Source organism: Cyrtonyx montezumae, unplaced genomic scaffold, assembly GCF_038088225.1.
Source record: "Cyrtonyx montezumae isolate F1298 unplaced genomic scaffold, pur_monq_1.0 scaffold_7, whole genome shotgun sequence".
In the NCBI taxonomy this organism is placed as follows: Eukaryota; Metazoa; Chordata; class Aves; order Galliformes; family Odontophoridae; genus Cyrtonyx; species Cyrtonyx montezumae.
The window spans coordinates 4,856,307-4,879,230 of NW_027072078.1; the positions used below are offsets into that span (position 1 = coordinate 4,856,307).

The 22,924-nt window shown below is 45.6% G+C and overlaps 1 protein-coding gene across 11 annotated transcripts in view; it reads right to left on the minus strand.

The window, feature by feature from the left end:
• Positions 1–22,924, minus strand: part of MAP2 (microtubule associated protein 2) — a 147,685-nt gene that overhangs the window by 41,541 nt on the left and 83,220 nt on the right. For all 11 annotated transcript variants that reach the window (XM_065751274.1, XM_065751273.1, XM_065751272.1 and 8 more), the window contains exons 4-5: positions 17,828–18,113; positions 986–1,099 (exon numbers count right to left, since the gene is read on the minus strand). In XM_065751274.1, the coding sequence (XP_065607346.1) occupies positions 986–1,099; positions 17,828–18,089 (376 nt within the window). In that variant the 5' untranslated portion in view covers positions 18,090–18,113. The remainder of the gene's footprint in view (positions 1–985; positions 1,100–17,827; positions 18,114–22,924) is intronic.

Here is a 22,924-nt window from a genome sequence, read left to right on the forward strand (position 1 = left end):
TTAATGAAGTGTTTTGTGGAATCACAGTTTTTTATGTAATATTGAGTTTCTGCAAAGAAGAGAATTTCTGAGGCACACATCACTCTGCTGTAAACTCTACTCAAAATTAATCTAACGAAGCAAAACAAGAAATATTATTAATTACTCATTGACTTAATTCATTTCTAAGCAGGGTTCAGCCACCGTACCAAGTACAGTGCAATGCCTGTAGGGAAAATACCACAAGGTATTATTTTGATTTGATCACAACATACTCTCAATAAGACTTATCCCAGGGGCAGGCTTGTAAGACATTCATCACTCCAGAACAGCGCACAGTCTTTCTCTATCATTCATGCACATGCTCTTGGCTACTGTGGAAGCTTTCTGGCAGTGAGCAAGCACTGTAGCTACGAATGGCTGTACAGTTACTTACATACACATACAGTTGCATTTTGGACCAGTTTTGGCTCCAGTTTGGAGCACCATACTTGCTTCAACCTGCTGTCACTCCTTCTACCTCATGCTGATGACCCCTGTCCCCTTCTCCTTCCCTCACCCTGGCTGTCCTACTCCTCTCCTTGTCTTGTCAAGAAGCTCATCTTCCATCTTCCAGAGTAGCTGCTACCCAACCAGCAAAATCTCAGACTTTTTATATATGTCTTCCCTAATCTTTTTCTCTGCAGATTTCAATCTTCCGCTCTGACAGATGAACATAAAGGGGCTCTCAGTGCTGCTTGATCCCACCAAATGACGATGACCAAAATCACCTCCACCAACTACAGTCACAGCTGCTCTGCTCAGGAGGCAGATGAACAGCTGCTCTTATGGGCCCAGTGAATGAGACTGCCTTACTCATGACTACAACCTACAATAATACACAGCTGTGCTGTTTGTTGTTTTGTTTAAATATATATACTGTTATATAGGTATATTTACATACGAGTGTATATATATACTGTTTGCAGATGCAAGGATACTTTCAACATTCTTCATCTTGTTTTACCTATAGGTAGTGGTCCAGCCTGATCTTTGTGCGGAGCTTCCTTTTCCTGTTCACCTTTCAGGACTGCTACAGCTTCAGCTGTTACTACTTGTACTATTCTTGCAGATACTTCTTCTGTGGCAGCAGAAAAAAAGAGGAAAAAAAGAAAAAGAGAAGATTAATAATGAGAAGGATTTTTCAAAAACAAAAAAATACAGATAAAACAAAATATACAAAAATGGGGACCGACTTAAAGCACTTTTGAGAAGGTAATATTGTCCTGAAGTAAAAGCAAATCATTAAAAATGAAACAGAGGAACAAGATATTCAAAGACCGTGGTGGAAAATGCTGAGCATTTATAAAGACCAGCACTCCAGCCTTCGCAGTAAGATGCACAAAGCAACATTATTAAATGCTCTTTCTTTGATCTGTTAGGGACAATGTGCAACAACTGCAAAATTTTACGATGATCGTTTATAAAATGTCTTGCCATTTTATTTTTTTATGTACTGTTTTGCAATCCATAGTAGCACAATCACTTGAGTAACTGGGTTTCTTGTCATTTTATGGATGGAGTCAGCTGTAGTCCTACTTGCACTTTGGATGATACTTCCTCTCCATCAGCACACAGCTAGTATGTATTAAAGGCACTTACACATCTAAGGGTATGCTGATGAGGGACTTGAAACAGGAGAGACAAATATTTCAATATGATTAAAACGCGTGTTTTGCCCTCCTCATCCCTTTTAAGACTGCAACATAAAGTTTTATTTAACTGGCAGAGCTGAATACCACACAAACGGACTGCACAAGATAACATCCATGGTGCAAGGATGAACTTGCAAGCCTTGTCTGGGATGCTGTTTTGCTCCCAGCTGCTACTGGTGCTTGGGCAGGGAAGGGGAGCACAAGGGGAACTGCTGGGGTTGCTGCACGCTCCACGGAGCTGGGTGCCCCAAGATCTGCACTTTGCTTATCTCCATGACCAGCAATGTGCAACGTGTCCAGGAGGGGTGAGAAATCACTCAGCACTGCTCCACCCCACTGCAGACAGCAACAGCCCTGTTCTGCCAGGAAGCACTTGCACAGACCCCATTAAACACCATCCCAGGGGGCAGGAATAAAAGCTCTCTGCTCATCCATTACCACTCCCTCCAGGCAAGGGAAGGGGAAGTATATTTAAATCAATGCCCTACTTGTAACTTTACAGCAACCATCCTAACAAGGGACACTGTCCATTAGATTAATAGTGGCTTCATCTCACTACGAGCATTCTGGCAGAATTCCTCAGCATTTTTAATGCAAAGTTATTCCTCTTCATTTGTGCTTCAGAAAAGCCAATTTTTTCTCCCAAGAAGCCTAGATGCAAGTTACTCAGCTTTCACGGTTATGCTCATCCAAAACCAAAGTGCTCTGTTTGTACACGGTTTACGGGCAGGTTCGGCCCAGTTCCGTGACGATTGGTGCCGGGGACCCACAGACCCACGCCCCAGGAATGGGGAAGGGGGGAAGGGAAAAGGGAAAAGGGAGATGGGCCTAGGAACAAAACGGCGGCAACGATCTGAGGAGGAAAGCTAAATTACTAAGTAAGATATCGGAAAGCAAAATAACACAATATAATACAATATAACTGAAATTAAAGCTAATAAATCAAATAAAATGAGCAAGAGAGAGTGTCCGATAAAGCGAAGGCCTTAAGCTAATGCTGAAGGCGGACGGCAGCGAGCACCCACTGCTGAGTGGATCCCAAAGGAAAGAGAGAGTCCCGTGACTGCAGACAGTTTCTATCTTTCCCTCTGAGCGTAAACACATAAGAACACAAAGCATCGTAAAGTCCTCTGGGGAATGGAGTTCTTCTCTTCTGAGACAGGTATACCCGGAACTATCAATGACCCACGGAGCTGGAGCATTAACTCTTTAACTCTAAATGCACTACATGATGTTATGATGTGGAATACCAGTACCAAAAATCATAAAACCATGACACTGTTAAATCTCCCTTCTGAACAAACTGAGTATGTAATGAGATATTAAAAAACATCCTAATGGCAAAGAACTTCCATAATTGTTGGTGTTTACATCCTACAACTCACTTCCCTTTTGACTGGTTGCCAGGAGAGCAGGAACTACAAAACAGTATTATTGGCTGCAGCCAATACCAAGAGCTGATAAATCAATGTGTCAGAACCATCAAGCAATGAAAACATAAGTTGATTTAAAAAAAAAAAATCTGTTCACCCAAGAATAAATGAGCAAAACCAATGATAAATTGACTAGATAGATGACCAAGGACTGGACACAACCGGTGCCTCAAAATCCTTAAGGTGCTGACAATTCCCCATGCTGTGAGGCACACACAGGCTGAAAGGCACAAACAATACAGGAGAAAAGCAGGAAGACAAATTCTCCAGACTGGCATTCCCTCTTCCCACAGACACCTGAAGCCCTGCCCCACACTGCACCCCGCAGCCTGAGCTGCAGCACCTTGCATGGCAGGACATGCAGGTAGGAAGTCTGTCTTGTTAGAAGCATCCTTCAACAAGTAGCATTTCCTGCTTAGATTCTGTTCTTGCGAGAGTATGAAAGAGCACTGCCCTGACAGCTTTGCTAAGCATAGAGAGGGGGACAGGGCTTTGCAGGGAATACCATGCCTCCTGAAGACCCCGTGCTGATGCCACTGCACTTCAGGCCTGGAGGGAGGAAGTGACCCTTTTGTCAGAACTTCTGAGCCAATCTACTGACTATGACATCATAAAGTCTGCACTGCTAGCTCAGAGGAACAAAGCAAGACACAATTGGGAAGACTGAACAACAATCAATCTTTAAGCTTATTTGCACATGAAAAGTACAAGAAAAGGCCCCAGATATTTTTTTTCAGAAACAGAATATCCAGCCATAATACCATATTTAGTACCCTGGAGTATATTCAGAGGAAGCCCTCTTGGTCACCTGCTCTCCGCCACCCAAACCACCACAAGCTTCTTCCTAGCGAGGTATGATGAATCTCTACTAAAAATGATTTCTTTTGTTATGAACTTATACTCGCTTACATCCAGCCCAATTCTGGGGTGCAGATGGGCCCTCCAAGGCTGGAAGCTTTCTTCCTAATTTAATTTGCCTGAGACACACATTATGTTGAACAGGAAGATGCAGCTGGAAGTAAAATGTTGCCTCCTGAATAATGGTAATTTCAGACTATGCAAAATAAATAAACAAAAAGTATAAATGGCCTCAGGGTTGTTACTCTTTTTTTCTATTTTAAAATCAAGAAAGGCTCACTTTGAGCACTCTGTTGATGGATATTTTGGGTGACATAGGAGGCACAGGCAGTTCACCAGAACAGCAGTGTTTTTGCTATACATGACTGCTGCAAAAGGACAGACATTTTTGTACTAATGGACACTATAAATAGCAGCTCCAATGGGTAAGTCAAATCCTCACAGGGCAGCTATTGAGACTCTTCATAGTTTCCTTATGGTTCAGTTAAAGTTCAAGGAAGTCTAATGATAACAAAAAAAAAAAATAGAAAGAAAAAGGAGAGTTAGCCAGCCTGGATGCTTGGCAAATTCTTCACAGCCTAAAAGCTTTGCCTTCATTGCTGAGAGATTTCATTGTAGTGTTTTATTTTCTCTCTCTTTAGCCAGGTAGACAGTCTCTGCCTCTGCTCTGTGCCTTCAAAAACTAACAAACGACAACTAACAATAACTGTATATTTCTTAAAGGCAACACAGACCTTGGCTTTGTATACAACTCTAGCACAGAAGACCAGCAGCAGGGCCATTTCTTTTTACCAAGATGCCAGCTGCTTACAGGACACAGGCTGAGCCTCCCAGTCTGGTTGCAGGGAGTGTGGTACCCAAAAGCCCAGGTGGCCTCAGATATGATTTCCGTAGTGAGAGAAGACTTTGCAAACCATCTTTTTCCTTGTCAGGCTGAGCTGAGAGGCCAGGAGCTAAAAGGCATAGGGATGGCACTTCTCCTACAGGCTGTCACTTCAGGCCATGCTCTGATGGGGCTGCCAGCTCACGTTTGTCTGGTTGCTAACCATGCTGTGGCTGCTCTCTGGCAGGGATGAGAGGACCGTGCTAGGCTGAGAGAGCATAAATCCATCTCATCCACTGTGTTAACTCAAGCCAAAATTAAAACTCAAACCAGTGAGCACCTTCTGCTCCTGGCCTTAAAAGCAAGCACAATTACTTTCCTAGGTGTGACAAAGCCCAGCCCCTAGCATACCAAAGCAGAACATGTGGCATCTCCTTGCCCCACAGACAACTCGGACACAGATCATGGTTAAAGACCAGAGAATGGCTCCAGCAGAGCCAAAGATCTGGGATCTGAGCCAGTAGAAGGCCAAGATGCCATTTCAAAGCCCTCCTTCATTTCTTATTGATGCTGCTGCAGTTTGTCGATGGATTGCAGGTGCCGCCACTCACACCTGAGTCCATTACCTACATCATTTTCATTTCCCAGGAAACCTTTCCAGTCCATTAAGTTCTTTAACACAGGGATTCACCAGCCCCAGTGACAGAAATACAGATGGTCACAAAAGCCTTTTAAAAATATGTCTGAGCTTTCACCAAATACTTCCAGAAATCTGTTAGAAATACTTGGAAATTGTAATGGCAAGAGCTGAAATTAGATCTGTGACAGATCTCCGCAGCAATGCATAGTGTGTCTGTTCCCCTTGTGCCCTTTTTAACTGTTCTCCTTCAGCCTCAGGCACTTTCTCCTCTCCCAACCTACCATAACCTCAGGCACAATCTGTTGAGGAAATGAGTGTGCTGAGAACACTGCTTGTGTGATACTGCTGAGATATTTGCCCCTGCCAGCCTCCACCCAGCTGGATCCTTTCTCCACCTCCCTCATTCCCCCATGCAATGCTGTGTGACTATCCTGAGGACTGCTTTTAGGGGGATGCTTCCAGCACCTTCCTGCTTTGCAGGTGGGTCCCTGGTGTTGCCACAGTTCCACCTTCCCAGGCAGGAGCAGCACCACCCCTTGCTCTTGCGAGCAGTAGCTTTATCTTACACTGCCACAGTGGTAGCAGACCTTGGGTTTGTTGTAGCTATGGAAAAAGCCATCTGGTCTCTGCAAAGCAGAGCTAGTTCAGGGCATAAACAAAGTTTAACATGCTGGAACCGCACTGCACAGCAAATGCTCCAGGAGAAAAGCAAAGGAAAGGGATGGCAGGAAGGAGAAATGGAGAGAAGACTGAAAACCACATCAAAACTGCACATGCGTTCACAACATCACCCCTCAGACCCCTATCGTGAAAATTAACAGTGAGCTTGTTTAAAGCAAAGGGTAATTAACACTCATGGAGGACTGAAGCTAAAAGAGGGATAAAGAAAGATGCAAACAGATGGAAAGGATAAAATAATATGTTTCATTAATTTCCCTTACATCTTTGGAATGGAACACAGGCAGGGCACAGCAAAAGGAATAGCTACGTGTGTGCATGCAGAATTGGGAAAACAGAGCAATTTCAGTCTAAATGTGCCCGTCAAAATCCTCAGCAGGGTGCAGAGCAGTTTCCAAGGTAACCAGCACTAATTGTTGGCACAGCGAATCCAGTCAAACAGAAGCTCAGAAGAACCTGTACTGCTGCACAAGGCAGAGCAGCCCAGACAGAAGGAAGATAGAAAGCGACTATTTGCTATCTCTGACCATTTGAAAAGCACGCAGGACGTGGGGATTTCTCACATCCCCCCCCCCCCCCCCCTCAGGTATTGCAATTCTGAGCACAGCTGGACTATAAACAAAATGGCTATTGGATTTATTCAGAGGCATTCAGCAGCCCCTCCAGGGCGGGCCCTGACCTCCTGCTCAGCTGCTGGGACTGATGGACCACAGCAATAGGAGCGGGGCTGCATCTGCTGATGCTTCTAATGGAAAACATGAAGGCACACCTTGGGCTTTATTCTTGGAATTATTAAAAACTCTTAGTACTGCCTTCTGCACTCAGATTGAAAGAGAAAGGCACACCAGCAATCAAAACAGTATGAATAAGTTATACAAAGCACAAATAGTGAAGAAAAAAGCAGTCACACAGCTTTGCAGAATTCAAATATTTGTTCTCGAATGACTTCAGTGAGTGCAAATATTTTGCTGTAAGTAGGTCCTTGATCTGGATGTTGGCACTATCAACAGTAATTGCAGGAGCAATGAAAGGAAAAAAAGGGACCATCAGTTTTTAAATTAAATGAAACCACAACACAAGTGACAAGCATCACTTCCCCAGTAGCTCCCTGACTGTAAGCTACTGTAGCATCAGCGAGGATGTGACTGATGGATTTAGTCAGCAGGATCACCAGCTAGACAGCAGATCAACAGGTCACAAGAGGCACACTCTCACGGAAAGAGAAACCTGCGATTGTACAACACACTGAATCACAAAGGTATGGATGCCCGGACAGCCTTTGAAGAAAGATGCACCTCAGAGACCAGGTGAAAAGAGCTTGGCTGGGTACACCACCTCTCCACTGCCCTGCCTGAGTCTTCCTGGCCACCTTTTCAGCAAGAGTTGAACATAATCTGCATCTCTAAGGCACACAAATGGCAAATTTGTGCCACCAGTCAGGAGCATCCCTGAAAGCTCCACGGAGCAGTCCTCCAGCTCCCAACCACACACACACTAGGCAGAGGCCTCTGCCACACCACGCTGTCTAACCACTGTAAAAATACACCTAGGGATCAGTTCCTGCACACACATACCCTTTAAATATGCAATGTATTTAAAAGGGAGTCACACAAATGTCAGTTCAATAAAGCAATGCTGTAAAAATGAGCCCACGTTACTGCAAACACTTGTCCCCCATGCATTTCCTGAGACACATCTTCTTAAGTTTACTGTCTGGAACAAAATATTTACTACCATCAGCATTTCCCAGCCAAGTCAGAGGTGGGAAAACGGAATGGCTTCTGTTTAGTCTGATGCATCAGCTATGCAATTACAGCTGATGTGCAATACTGAAGCAGTCAGTGCAACACCCTCAGCCAGGGCAATGCAGTGAGGTCTCATCACTGCCTTTCCCAGGATTTGGCATCACCCAGACAGCAGCTGTATCTTTCACTAAAAATGAACCCCTTATGCCTTGTGCAAGAAGGAACTGCTTCAGGTTCAAAACGAAGAAGCAGATATTTAACCATTCGAGTGTGAGTAAATACACATAACAGGTAACTAGTTTTTTAATCAGTACTTGTTTTGGACTTCAGTACTTACTGACATTTTAGATAAGCACACTTTTAAGAGCTTATTTGCTTTTAATATAAATGGAAGAGCAACTTGCAGAAGTCAATGCACAGCTACTTACAGCAGGAGGTCATATGTCCCCTATAGCTTGTTTTTAGCTCCTTTTCATAACGCTTTGTACAGTGTTCTCTGTGCTCTTTAAAACAGAAGAGCAAACAAGCAAACAAAACAAATGCCAACCAGGTATGAACACTGCTGAACTCAAGATTAAAATAACAACAACTCACACACGTGCTGAGTGAGATTCCCAATGGTGCCTGGTCCATTGTGACTGAAGACCGCTCAGTCAATGCAACAGTTCTGATTCACCCCATGAGGGGAGCTGGTAACACACAAAACACAGCAACATGGTGCCCTTTTCAGTCCAGGGCTCGTGATGCTGGTCACGCTCTGATAACCTGCCAGCCCTGCCACGTACCAGCAGATGCAAGTGTGGCTAAGCCCAACCTGTATCCAGACCAATGTCTTGCCAACTGTGAAGAGCAGTGCTGTGTACTCACAGGAGAACGTGTGCAAACCTTCCAAGCAGGCATCTCTGACCCATCACTGGTGACCCAGTCCACTGCAGCCACCAGGAGAGGTCTGTGTGCAGAGAAAGAGCCCAAGTGCACAGAAAAGGAGCGGCAGCTGTGGAAATTCAAGGTCAGAGAGGGGCAGCATGGACTGGCTGGGATAAAGCTGGGAGTACAAAGAGAGAATGTGGGAATAAAATGCCAGAGGCAATGTTAGTGAGAAAAGAGGGTAAGAAGAAAGGGCTGACAGAGCAGTTGTTTCGAAGGACTATATATTCTGAAACAGAAAGGCTGGCAGCAAAAGGAAGAGAAAGCAGCAAAGGATCGTCGGCTTTCACAGCTCACCAATAACCTGCACAGGTTGCAATGCCCTGGATCTGGCAGAGACCCTCAATTTGGGCTAAAAGACGACAGCCCCAGCTGAAGTTGTTCCCTGCTCTCGAGCATAGAGAGGAAAACAGCTTTGCTAAGTCAGCAGGACTGGTGCACCCCTGCAGCACCTACACTTCTGGCACCTCTGTGCTATGTCTCTGACCCTCCAGCTGCACGGCGGCATGGATGAAGGATCAGGCTGCAAGCAAGCCTCCCTATAACTGCTGCAGGCTGCACAGGTTGCTGGGAGCTGTGCCAAATCGTCCGTGTGCTGCTATGAGTTAGTCTCAGGGAAAGAAATACGAACAAAAAATGTGAAATATCTGGGGCTTACTTTCCTCTCCCCAAAGTGTACACTGTCTCTAAAAGTATTTGATCTACTCAGTCCTGAGTGAAAATGACTCTCTGGAAAGCAGTGAGCAGATTCTCCTGCCTTGGAGATAACAGTATCTCACAGTTATTTTCCATACACTGTGTGCGATTAAAGTTCAAGTATTCTCCATGCACAGAAGGGCCCACGACCTTGTCTATACAATTGGGGTGCCTTGAATGCATGTCATAAGCAATGCCTCAATAACAACAAGAACTACACAACAATCAAGTTCTCATTTCTAAGCCATCAGCTCAAAATGAGCTTTCCAGGCACCACAGGCTCTGCCTGCAAAACAGCCCAGGAAGATGTCAGTGTTTTGCTCCGTATCTCCAAAGGAACAAGTGATGGAGTCAGAACCACCTTGCAGCACACTCACTTTGAGTCTTGCCTTTGAACTTCCACACCAACCTTTTCACAGCTGGCAAGGACAGGAGATGGATTATCAGTGCTCACTTACCATCTAAAGCCAGCTGCATCAGGCTGATTTCCATCCTGTCAGCCAGCAAAGGCAAGCAAACCTGTATTCATTATCTTTATGATTTGAAGTGAACAGTACCAACTGTGCATAATGGGAAAAACCCAAGCCAAAACACCAGCACAAACAGCTGGTTCTGCTGCCCTAACCTGGAGTGTTAAAGTTGTGTGAGAAGAGATGATGTTCTCTGTAGTTTCACCTCGCAGCTTAAAGCAGCAGGGAAGACAAAGACAGGGTTTTTATTCCTAGCTTCCTTCTAATCTTCCATTTGAACCCCTTGCTTGAACTAAAACCCAGATTGACTTTGCCTTCCCATTTTAATACAAGGTATTAAAATCAGGGTTAACCAAGAAATTTGTGTGTATATATATATATATATATATATACATACATATGATTTTTACATGGGTACATCTTGCACCATAAATACACCCTAAAGTAGTTATTTCCTTTCCATTTCCATGGTTGTGCCTCAGTGAGGCCCCGCTGCACAGTGCTCACAGACTCTCTCCATCTACCCCATATCCCTTAACCTTGAGAAGCAAACACTGGAGGAAAAGGGAAAACAAGAAAAATGCTCCTTTCCTTTGTCAGACAGTCTGGCTGTGGCTCAGAACTGTTACAGAGAGGCTGTGCACTCCTGAATGCTAAATAAGCTCCCAGGCTACAGACTTTCTCTCAGTGGAGCTTTAAAAGAGATCTCACTCAGCACAGGGACCAGTTGGCATGGCAACGCAGAAAAAAGGAGCCAGCAAGACCTGGCACTCCTGCAGTAGTAGCAGCAGACTGTTTGCATGCCTCGTACTTCTGTAAATGATGTGTTGGTACCTGCCTCCCCTCTGCCAAGGCTGGGCCACAGCCACCTGCAGGGGCAAGGAGGGACTCCTGGCTGCTGGGGCTGCGGGGAGCCAGGCTGGGCACTGAGCCATGGACAAAGTGGGAGGAAGGGAATGGCAAAGCATGGGGTGAGAGGGGTAATGGTTAACAACTTTAGCTCAGCACTGTTGCGCATGGTGTGCGAGACCCTGCAGGATGACAATTGCATGCACAAAGAGAGAGGGGCTCAGAATGAGCCAACAGTGCCCACCCACCGGCTGCTGCCTGAGAACCTGCTGCTTCCTCTGCAAGGTGACTTTGGAGAGGGAGCTGGCACTTCAGCTCTGCCTGAAACAAGAGGGGCTGTGTCTCTGCAGAACAAGGTTTACTTGTTTGTGAATGAGCGTTCCTCCAAACCTTCCTGCTCTCAGAGAAAAGTCAGAAATGAAAATTATATGTTGCCACGGCCTGCAGCGATACCATCATCCGGCTGCGGTCACAAAGACTGCCTGCCACCAAATGTCACTCAGTGCTCCTGCAGGTCCCCAGGCTCCTGTCGTGGTAATGGACTCCCCCGTGGCTTCCCTTTGGACTTAGAGAAGAGCCACCACACACTGCCTCCAGCTCTGTTCAGGATAGAGCTGTGATGAGTGCAAAGGTTGTGGCCCCAGCACTGCACAAAGCAGTGTCACCCACCCTGGCCCTGTCACCACCCTCCCGTGGCAGCTTTTCTCCCGAGAAGCATACTGTATCTGACAGGACCTTCAGCCTTCCATAGCTATCCTGGCCATGCAGCCCCTTAAGCATGCCTGCAGTCGTTTTCAAAAGGCACCTTCGGAAGCAGTGCTGGTGGCACACAGCCTGAGCTCCCAGTGCAGCTGGAACAATGTCACCGCAGCTGCCACTCTGCTGTGCAGCCATGCTGCTCCCTGTACCTCTCAAGGGCTGCTATTGATCGCAAGCACTGGTTGCCAAGCCAACACCAGCACTGGTGTTTGGCTCTCACTGCTGAAGGAAGCACAGCCACTTACGCAATTCCCTCTTAGGATGCTCACGGCGTAACTAGAAAACACCAAAGTGCGTCAGGAACAACAGGGAGAAAAAGGACGTAGCTGGTCGATGCCAGATTTTACTCCGACGTGGCACAGACACACCAGCTGACTTCAACAGTGTTTCTGTGCCTGGTTTAAGACAGTTTTCACACATAAACCTGAACCCGAGGCTGACATTTTCAGAGGAGGCTTGGGAATACAGGAGACTGCAGGCTGAGCTTCCCTGCCCACAGCTAGGGACAGTCCCTCCAGCTCCAACCCGCTGCACTTCAGTCACTGCCCAACTGATCTCTGAAGTCCCAAGGTGGGGTGAAAGGGCAGAGCTGGGTTACAGCTGGAGAAATGGGGTGTCCTAGTGGAGCTAGTGACAGGTAGCACCAGGCACAGGAGAGCCTTTGGAAAAGAGAGCAAGCATGTCTGCAGTAGCTACTGAGGAGAATCACTACAGCAAGCTTAACAGAAACTGGTAAAAAAAACATTTTTAGTAAAATAAAAAATAACATTTTTTATGAGTGCCACAGAGTCTCTGCTGCCTCTGCCTATGCTCTCTCCAGCAACATACCGTGAGTGTCTGAAATATTCCAATAAATGACACTAGTGTTGCTCCTAACATACAGGAGAAAAGTTTCAGAAGCCTGCTATGTTTTCCTGTCTCTAAATAGACAAAGGTGATGGTGCACAGTAATTACTGTCACATTTCTTGGGCAAAGGATGTGAGATCAAAATACCTAATTAACAGCTTCTTTCCCACGGGAGCCAACAGTGACATGGTAAGATGCATTGTTCGAGCTCTGCAAAACAAACAACTGAAATGCAACAAGCACAGCACTCACATTCATCCTACAACACCTCCGACGGCCCAAAAGAGCTGGGAGGCACCTTTGGGGAACAGGAGGGCAGGGAGCTTGTGGGGTCTCCTGTAACTCCAGAGGGGCTTGGGCAGCAGCAGGACAGCCAGTGCCAAAGGGCCAACAAAAAGAACTCTGTCAAAGCAGTGCTGCTGGGAAAGGAGACTGAAAAAAAAAAAAAAAGGCCTCTGTACAAAGGTCTGTTTATATGTTTACTGGCAGTGTCGTTTGAGTATTATAGCTTGTATCTTAGAAAGGGAAAACAAAGGAAAAGAAGATTAAATAACAAGTCAACAGAGGGGGAGAAAAAACAGGAACACATCACAGAGCAAAGCGATGACTTGCTTGGCACAGTTGCAGCATGGAGGGCTGTTGTGCTTGCTGACTTTGCCCTCCGTGCTGCAATCCTGCTCCCAGTGCTGGCCATCACAGGTCCAGTCCTGCCCTAGTGGGATCAGTGTCTTGAGCCAGCAGAAACATGCATCACAGGGATTTTCTGACAGTGCAGCAGTGGTGAGGACCACGATCAAGAACCTCTCCCTGGAGACAGATTGCTACAAGGCTAGGCCATGGAAGGTGATGGGATACAGACTGTTTCTCTGATGTGCTGCAGTCAGCTGAAACATGCACAGTCCTGATCTTCACCAGGACTCTTCTGCACAGCCAACCTACAGGGAATTTTGTATCCCTGCTCATCTATTCACTATGACAGGGTGGTTTTTCAGGCTGACATTCTCCACAGCTTATTTAAATAAGCTTCTTTAAGGAGTAGTTGGTCACAGGAACAGATTTGTTGCAGATGTTCATTTAGTCTGCTCAACAAAGCCTAAAACAAATGGTTGTACTTGGATAAACTACACCACAGGCTGGAACATGAATTACCTGTTCCTGCTTTTCCTCTTGGTTGTTCTGTGCAGACTGTGCCATCTGAATCCCCTCCTCTCTGGGGCAATATTTGCTGTCGCATAAAAAATGTGCTGGCTCAGGATGAACCAACAAAATGAGTTACTTTCTACTGTCCTTGTCTTGCTTCTCTTTGTGCTGTGCTCTCTCACACCTTACTTACACCTCACCAGTTCTGCTCACATCTCTTCTCACTCTCCCCACACAGAGCCTGGTCCCTCCCTGGGCCCTCCTCAATTCAGTGCTGCCATTTATTCATTCCTCTTCACAGGCCTAGGGCTCTCTTCTCTCCCCGTCTCACTTATAAACACACACCAACCTCTTGGTCTCCCCAGGCTCCAAAAAATAATAGCCTCTTATTTATCTGGCCTGGCCTCCCCCACATCCACCTTTCCCATGACTCAAGGGCTCTGAAAAAACAATGTATGAACCCGGGTTCTCTGTGCTGTGTCATGAAGCCTGCTACAGTTCTCCAGCAGTCTTTTTGCATCCCACGCAGTCTGGGTACTCAGCCAGTTCATGAAGGGCTCTGTCACTCTGGCAGGACATGTTACTGTCCTTAACATGACTGACATGAGGACAGAGTCACTGTGCTGAGGATAAAAGGATTTCAGGGAATGCTTTCCTTTAATCTGTCAAAAAAAAATATTCAGATAGCTGTGTGGGTAATTCCAAACCCCCTCCAATACCAAGCCTGCATTTGATGTATAATGGAGAAAGCATTCAGCCGGCTGAGTCACTGCACTTAAAGATACATTGTACAAGTTGCTTCACAATGCAGCCCATCATCATAAATTTGACAGATTAGTCATTTCATTAAGGAAAAGAAAAAGAAATATATTTTAAGTGTAGAAAAACAAACCTTTACAGCTTGATGCTCCTTGCAAGTCAAACATAATGGGTTGTGTTGAAGTGCTGGTTCCCAGGCACCAATGAAGGGCATCTGTACTGCTCCTCACTGCTTCCTTCCAACTGGCTCACCACGACTTTTCAGTAAGCAAAGAAAAGGCTGCCACACTCACATTCTGTTACAGGTCAAACACATCTTGTGTTCTACCACGGGGTCCAATCCAAAGCTTTCCATATCAGCCCGCTTCAGAGCGAGCTTCAGAAGATGACGCTATCAATGCCTCTTTTGCAGCACACATCTCTCTTGAAATGAAAATGTTTGGCTTGACAAGAGCTACAGCTCTGATCCTCCACCATCAAGACTTCCAAGACCCATGCTGCAGATGCGCATGGGAGGAAAGTATGAATGGGGAAGGATCAGGGAGAGCATATTACAACTCAGTGCTCAACTGCATGCTGCCCAAAGATGAGGTGCCTTCAGGAACTCCGTGGGAGCAGTGTGGGTCTCACAGCTGGTAGAGCTGGGTGGCCAGGACAACCCAAATGTGGAGACGAATACATACACGTACACACAATAGAAAGAAATAGCTGCTTTACCACTTCCCTTCATTACGCATCCATAACAGCTTCCTATGCATTATGCCAATAAACTGGGCCTCTTCTCTCACACATATTTGCCTTTGACTTCAGCAGATGCCAGCCCAGGCCCTGAGGCTGCCCTGCCCACACGGGGTACACTGCCTGCTCCACTGATGTGCCTTCATAATGCGACCATTATCAGTGTGATACTGAGTCAGATCGATCAAACGTGGCACAAGAGCCAGATTCAGAGGATTCCAAAATTGAGGTCAGGCTCAGTAACTCCTAGGCAGATGCCAAGAGAGGCAACGCACACATAGGAAGGTAAATTTTAACTGTGCAAACCTAAAAATGTCACTTGCAGTGATGGATTGAATGTGTTTTGGCAAGAACTGTTATCTCCTCCCCCACTACCACCCCTCATCTCCACATGAGCAGTGGCACAAGATGCCTGTGTCCTGGTGACTAACACTAGCTTCCCCTTACCACAGATTCCACAGCACAAGCCCTGCAAATGGCCATGCCCCCGCGGCAGTAAGGCACTGCCCACTTAGTGGATTAAATCTCACTCGTGGGCCATCAGTGCCAGGGAGCTTCCTTAGGTGAAATGCCCCAAAAGATGACAAAACTCTCATCAGCAGGGAGCGGGCAGAGGGAAGAAGCAGCCCTGCTTCTACCTGTGCTCCACTTCCAATGAGCTTGTTGTCGCTGCTGGCAGAGATTTATGACTCAGACGTGAAGGCTGAGAAGCTACAGAAGCCTAGGTTATGGTTCTGGATTTACAACAGAGAAAATAAAACTCCTGCAAATCCACACAAACCCTCAGTTTAGCTTAATTATCTCAGTCGACCTTGGCTTCCTGTGCATTTTCTCCTCATCTGTTTGGAGTCAGTAAGCTCCTACAAGTGATTACATGATTTGCATTAGTGGTAATTATGTGTATCACAGTGGCATTTAAACACCCTATCTGACAGAGCACCCTGCAGCAGTAACAGTTACAAGCCAACACAGCAAAGATGGCTGAGGTCGGTGGCAAATGGCAATCCTGATTTCAAGATCAAATTCTGAATCAAATTGCTTTATGATGCTGTATATCCCATTAGCAAATACCAGGGTGTCTTTGGCAACACATGACCCTTTCCATTTCTGCCACTGCCCTCAAATTCCTCTGCTGGCCTTTAAAAAGAGAGAAATTATTGAAAACATATCTTCTGTATCCTAATATGCTTTACGTTGCATTGATGGCCCTCTACGTCGGAGCTCAAGGACATGAATTTCCAGAGAACTAGAAATTCACGTGCGAATACAAGCAGGTTTAGGGGCTTTTTTGGCGTTCAAGGACAAAGAAAGATGCCATGAAGTAAGCTATAATAAGACTCCTTAGCAATAACTGTATGGATTGACAGTAAGTTCCCACACCAGAGATCTTGCAGTCTAAGCAGCCAGTGAGAAAAAGCAGGGGAGGAGGAAACGAGGCCACAGAGTGATGATGGAAGCAAACTTTGCACAGATATAGAGCAGCCTTGCTCCCTTGGCAAGTGCATTTCTCCAGTCCTGCTGCCTCATTTTGTTCTGTTTTGCTGTTTAATCCTTCACCTCAGAAAGCAAACTAAAAATAAACTCCTACGATGCCCAGTGAGGGGCAACACTGGATTCCTGTCTCTTTTCTCTCATTAGTTCCTAATTTCTCAATTAAATGTTCAGGTCTCTCAGACATTGCCTCAAGCTTGAGAGCACCTGAGAAGATTCCTTCTTCTATAAAGAAGAGGACAATCCTCTTCATTCTGTAATTAGCACTTCTCCATGTGTATGGGTGTGGCCTGTTCAACGTTCTGTGAAAGTGGCAAAGGAAAAATCTCTCAAACCTTCCCACAGCTCAAGCCAATCCATAACAACTGCAGCACCTACCTCTGAGATCCTGTATGACTGCTCCTGCTTATTTGCTGGCTGAGCACAGTTCAAAGTTAGGTTAAAATGAAGAAAAAATCTTGTTATCATCGCTGCAAACAATTACCAACAATGTGTCCACCTGAATGCTTACATGGGATTTCTTTTATCGCTGGCTTTCTCATTTTGGCTATCCACAAGAAGAGGCTCTTAAAATCCAAACCTATTTACTTTTAGCAGAGCCATTCATTTCCAGTAGAATTGCTTATGAAATGACTTCAGGGTCTGAGAGCCTTAAAATTCTCCAGCTGCTGAGAAATTATGGATAGTATCTCAAAGTGCTGACAACAGCCAACAAACATTGCTAGAAAGATCTCTTTAGCATGCATGGATGGATGCATCAAGGGCACTAGTGTCTGTACAAGAGACATTCCCCTTGCACTGTGCATTTGGGGTTTACAGAGGGAACTCTGCACAGAATGAATTAGCATTTACTTCTAAAACAGGAAAGTTGCTTTGCATATTTCATTTTTACACAGTCACGCTTGCCCCCCACACACAAATAACAAACTGAATGCTAAAATCCTAACATCATTTACAAATAGACAAAACCTCAGCGAGCATCCTGTGAAATCTGCCTAGGGAATGGCCAGTAAGTGCTGACACTGAACTGTGGTATTACGGTCAGGCTGAGCAATGTGTTATCCTGCAAACAGTTGGAGGATTTACAGAAGGTGTTATTACTTGTGAGCAGTAACAGCAGAGACCACCCTTTGTGCATTCACACCCACGAGAGCAAGGTGCTATCGATGCACAACAGATGAGCTGTTTCCTGCTGCCAGCCCTGAGCAGATTCTCACCACAGCCCGTTTTCCCATGCCCAGTTGATGTCCTCCCATGGGCAGCAAAGCCCTGGCTCAGCTGCAGAGCATGGGACACATTACCTGCCGTCTCTCTGTCCCCTGCCGACAGCTCTCCGTTGATTCCGTTCTCTTTGCTGCGAGCGTACGTTCCCGGCTGCTCCCGGCTGCCCAGCCCAGGCTCCTCACCCTCTTGGTAGGGAAACCCATTGGCACTTCTGACCAGTCCAGCACCCGCGCCGCTCTGTTCCTTAATTTCAGGTGAATGCGGATGCGAAGCAGCCTCTGTTAGCTGACCTGAAGTCCAGTGTGGTGCCTTGGCTTCATCCTTCCTATCCTCTGCCATTTCTACTCGCCTTCACCGCTTGTCCTGTAACGACATCAGCAGGAGAGATCAGAGCCAAGTGGATGACTATGTCTGGCAAGGTCAGCCATGAGGCACAGCACAGGGTTGCTACCAGAAGCTCTCGTCCTGCAAAGGAGAGAAGGCTGAAATAAACAAGTGTCTTCTTGCCTGGCCCAGCTGTGAGTGAACTTGCTTGGAAACCAAAAGAAACCACAGGTGATCAAAGTTATGGGTCAAATCCTCCTCAGTTCCCAAGTGCCTTGCAATTATTAGCTCTGGTTTCTTGGGGGCTGCTCTTCTGTTAATCTGATTTTAACTCATTAATTACAGTGAAAAGTTGACCCAATTAATGAGACGTGAATCAACATCAGAATGCAATGACATCTTTGAGGGCGATAGAGGGAATGCAATAACAGTTTCAAGATGTAAAGCCACTGTTAACATTTTTGTTGCAGTTGCAAATAGCAGAAGCAGTTGTGAACCTGGCTTTTGCAGAGCAGGGATTCAGCCACAGGATTCCTCCCCTATGGCACACGCAGCCTGCTGTGTGCCATGACAGATGGCATGAAAACACACACACTGGGTTCCCCAGCATATCTGCTGCCTGAACTTGTGTACACCCCTCTTGTTTGCTCTCTGGTGAGCAATCACACTCATTCCCTTTTGTCCAAAACAGTCTGTGGGAGATATTTGTTTCCCATAGAGTCATTTGCATTCTCCAATGACTATTGGTATTTATACGTAAACAAAACTATTTTTTGTTACTTCACATGTACTTCATTTCTGTTAATTAGTCCAAGCCAGAAAAAGAAGCCATTGCATGAGCTACAGGCGAGGGCCGTGCCTCATGGACAAACAGCCCAGTAGGTAAGCCTAGGAAGGCAGCATGCAGTAATCTGTGTTTTGATAATGAGGTGCCTCCGTTGGCCATAGCCACCATAAACATGCCGAGTGCAGAATAGAGCCTGTTCTGGGAAAACGAGACAAGATTTTCATCTACATCCTTTGAGCAAGCTCAGAACACAAACCAACCAACCAACTCAAACCTTAGCAGTGCATGTTGCACTCCAAGAGCTGCATGAACCTGCCCACCAGCATCCCAGTTCAGCCCAGGGTTACACAGGAGAGGAGCTCACAACCTCTGTGGGGAGTGAGGCATGAGTATGGGGGAAGTGCACGTCCAAAGCTCATTTGAATGGAGGTAATGGTTGTTATCCCACCGTCGCAGCTCGGAGGCTGTTATCTCTCCAGGGCCCCGTTCCAGGCAGATGCTTCCTGCCCCACTGTGAGTTCTTGAGCCAAAGATATTCACATCTTCACAATGGACTGTGTCACAGAAGTCCTCTGCAAAACTAACAGAAGTGCTTTTATCTTTAAAAATAAATACAATGCGCAGGCTTCAATGAGAGCCGTGTGTATCTGGAGGCAGAATTCGGCTCGGTATTCATAATAGATGGTTACAGAGTGAAACATGGATGAATTCATTCTTGACTCCCTGTTATCCGCCAAGTGCTCTCAGAGTTTATGATAGCAGTAGAAACACTGCAAGTGAGTCACACAATGCATCTTTGTGCTCAGCAGCTCAGCAGTGAGTATCTGCCATACAGCTCAGGTTCACAGTCAGCAAGCACAGGTGTGTATTTTACCATGAGATTAGTTGTTTTTCTGTCATTTAATTAGTATACCGCGGCCTTAAATTAATCAGGTAATTTAAAATGTGACATAAAAGCAGCAAGAGTGGACAAATATTATGGCAGCGTTTAAGTAGCATTACATATATAAAAAGAAGAAATCTGAAATAGCTTGGGCAATCTAGGGACGCATGGTACTTAGGAAAGCATATTTCCCCTTTCCACTATGATTTTCTTTCTTTGAGCATCAGCTGTGATGAAGGTTTTCAAAAACTATCAGAAATGAAGGAACAGCCAGTTCTCTCAAAACTCACTGCCTCAGCTAAAGCAATGTGAAGACCAGAGGCTGCAGGAGGGCTGGCTGGAGCACCTATGTCCCACCACAGCTGCCAGCAGCAGCAGGGACAAGACACTTCAGGGACCCTCAGTTCACATCCTTGTAACTCACACAGTGCACTAGGGACAGCGTTATGGATCTGAGCTGGACATCCTGCCTTCCATACTAACAGCTTATAGCAGAAATAGTTGTAAAAACTAATTCCCTCTTCCTTCAGACATCTGGGAGCTGTAGAAAGAAAATGCTTAAACAACTTGGAATTAAGACAGAGGGACAAATCTCATGGGGAATCTGCAGTCTGACTTTGCAGTTACCTCCTCTTTGCAGACATATATTTCTCAACCTAAACACTCCTCTATGTGACAGCTGCTCCTGCTGCTTTGGCTGGGCTGAACCCAGCCCAACTGCTTTGAACTCAATGTGCAACAAATCACCCACGGTAATACAGTATGAGAGCAGGATGTGCAAAGCTCAAGATAATGCTGATTTAGACATCCTGCCACGCTAGCTGTCCTTCTACATATTTTGTGAGTTCATCTTTTAGAATCATCTTAGCATTACATTAATATTGCCTTGGCATGTAAGCGGATGACTTTGCTATGAATTTCACTTTTTAAGAGAACAGAATTAGGCCAATACTGAAGGATTTTGCAAAGTCCTTCCTTTCCTGGAGGGTGTAATCTAGCTCATACTGGTAGATACCTTATGAGAGAAAACCTTTAATTCAGGTCCATGTGCCAGCAGGCCAACTGGAATGGCGTGTCTGAATACCAAGCAGCAGGCAGTATGGATTAAACGGTCCCAAGGGAACGTACCTCACTGACAGCTCTGCCTGGAGAAGCGTAGGAAAGTGGTTCAGTACCAGGAGCAGCAGTAAGAACAAGAGCCAGAAGGTGGGCAAACTGCAGCAAACTCCTGCCACACCAAAAATTCAGCCTTTGCTTTCTCAAGTAGGACACAAGCACTGCTGGTGCTTCCGTTCAGACTGAAATCTCCAGATAATTAGAAAATAAGGGGGCTAATTTTGGATGACACAAACACACTTAGAGATCTGTCCCCAGATTTCACCCCTTTGTTTCAGTTAACATGCATTCCTTCTCTAACTAACTTAATTCCTTTTGGACATGAGCAGGGTGCCTCACACAGATCCAAGGGCAGACAGCCAATGTATACTGTGCGGGGAGAAAGCCTAGCAGCATCTGACAGCAGCACTGCAGCTTCCCTCATACATACAGTGTTTGGTCATGCTCTGAGAGCTGCCAGGCTTTAACCGAAGTCACCAGTTGATCTTAAGTGTCTAAGAATTTTAATTGGGGTAACAGAACATAATAATAATCACAATTATACATTTCTCAGTTGGAGTCACTCTGCCTCTGAAGATTAATAAAGGACAAATAGTTTGCTCTGTTAATTTATAATAAATACCATTTAATTCTTCTTTGTCCACTGCCTGAGTTATTAGCTTGCAGCTAGAGCTCTCTTTCTAGACAAGAAGAGCAAAACAATCCTCTTAAATAACACTGTTGTGCCTGTTAAAAAATGCAAGCCACATTCATCTATGCACACTTGCATTAGCATTTAGGATTTTAAAGATTCTTCCATTCCTGCACTGCAAACCAATAGTCAACAGCCACATCAGCCACGTTTTTTTTGTAGAAAATCCTCTAACTCATTCTTCTGATCATACCTTGAGATACAAAACTGATGAGAAACAAAGGATGGTGCCTGAATCACAGGCAGAACAAAGGCAGCTCGCTGCAGAAAGGGAAGAGAAACGTACTGCAAACTGCATCCTTGCCAGCACTGAAATGAAGGACGCTCTAGTCTTCAGAGCCCCCAAGCAGACCTGTTCCAGTCTTCAGAGCCCCCAAGCAGACCTGCACCAGCACTGCAGAGACTAAGCAAGGAGCCTGAGAGTTGCTACCTACGCTCCTCCTTCCTCGTGTCCTTCCTGAGGATATGGAGATCTGAATTTTCTGGCAGGGTGGAAAAAGCGCGGGGAGAGAGAGGGGCCCAGATAGCCACACTTAATCAGCTGAAGTCTAAGAAAAGTTCTTCCGGAATACAAAATTCAAGCCATGACAGAGAAATCACTTCTGAAATGTTGCCTCAGTTGAGATACTCCCTGAAAGCTAGTAACCAATCTCCAACTGATCTTATAATGGAGAAATCACTCTTAACAGCTCCTTTATCCACATTTCAGGGCTTCAGCTTTGATGATGCCAAGGAGCAAAAACACCAAAATCTACCACTAAAATGAAAAGATAAGCTGATGATGCTGACATCTAGGGCATAAATGGATCCTTAACAGATGCAAGCAGCATCCAAGTCAAGAATGATCCCTGTTAAGTTATCAAAAAGTATGAATGTGGCCTTAGAAAGGCAGGAACTTCCAGGTGTGTAAAACATCTCTGACTCTGCTGTGATGATTTTGCAGTCAGATGAGCTCTGACAGAACCACAGCTCGTGGCTGAACAGTCAACAGTATACCGAGGTATCTGATGCATAATGGGCTGCAGGCTTTATAGATTCATAGATACATTAGGTTGGAAAGGATCTACAAAATCATCTAATCCAACCATCCTCCTATCACCATCCCTACCCGCTGAACTACTAAATCAGGTCCCTTAGCACCTCATCTAAACTCTTCTTGAACAGCGCTAGGGATGGTGCCTCAACCACCTCCCTAGGCAGGCCATTCCAGTGCCTGACCATTCTTTCAGAGAAAAAAATTTTCCTCAAATCTAAACCTAATTTAATGTCAGAGTGCATGGAGAAGAGGATCAATTTCACATGGAGAAATGTGACTTCCTGACCAAGTTCCTTGCTCTACACCCAGCAACAAATTCTGTACACCGAAGTGAGGT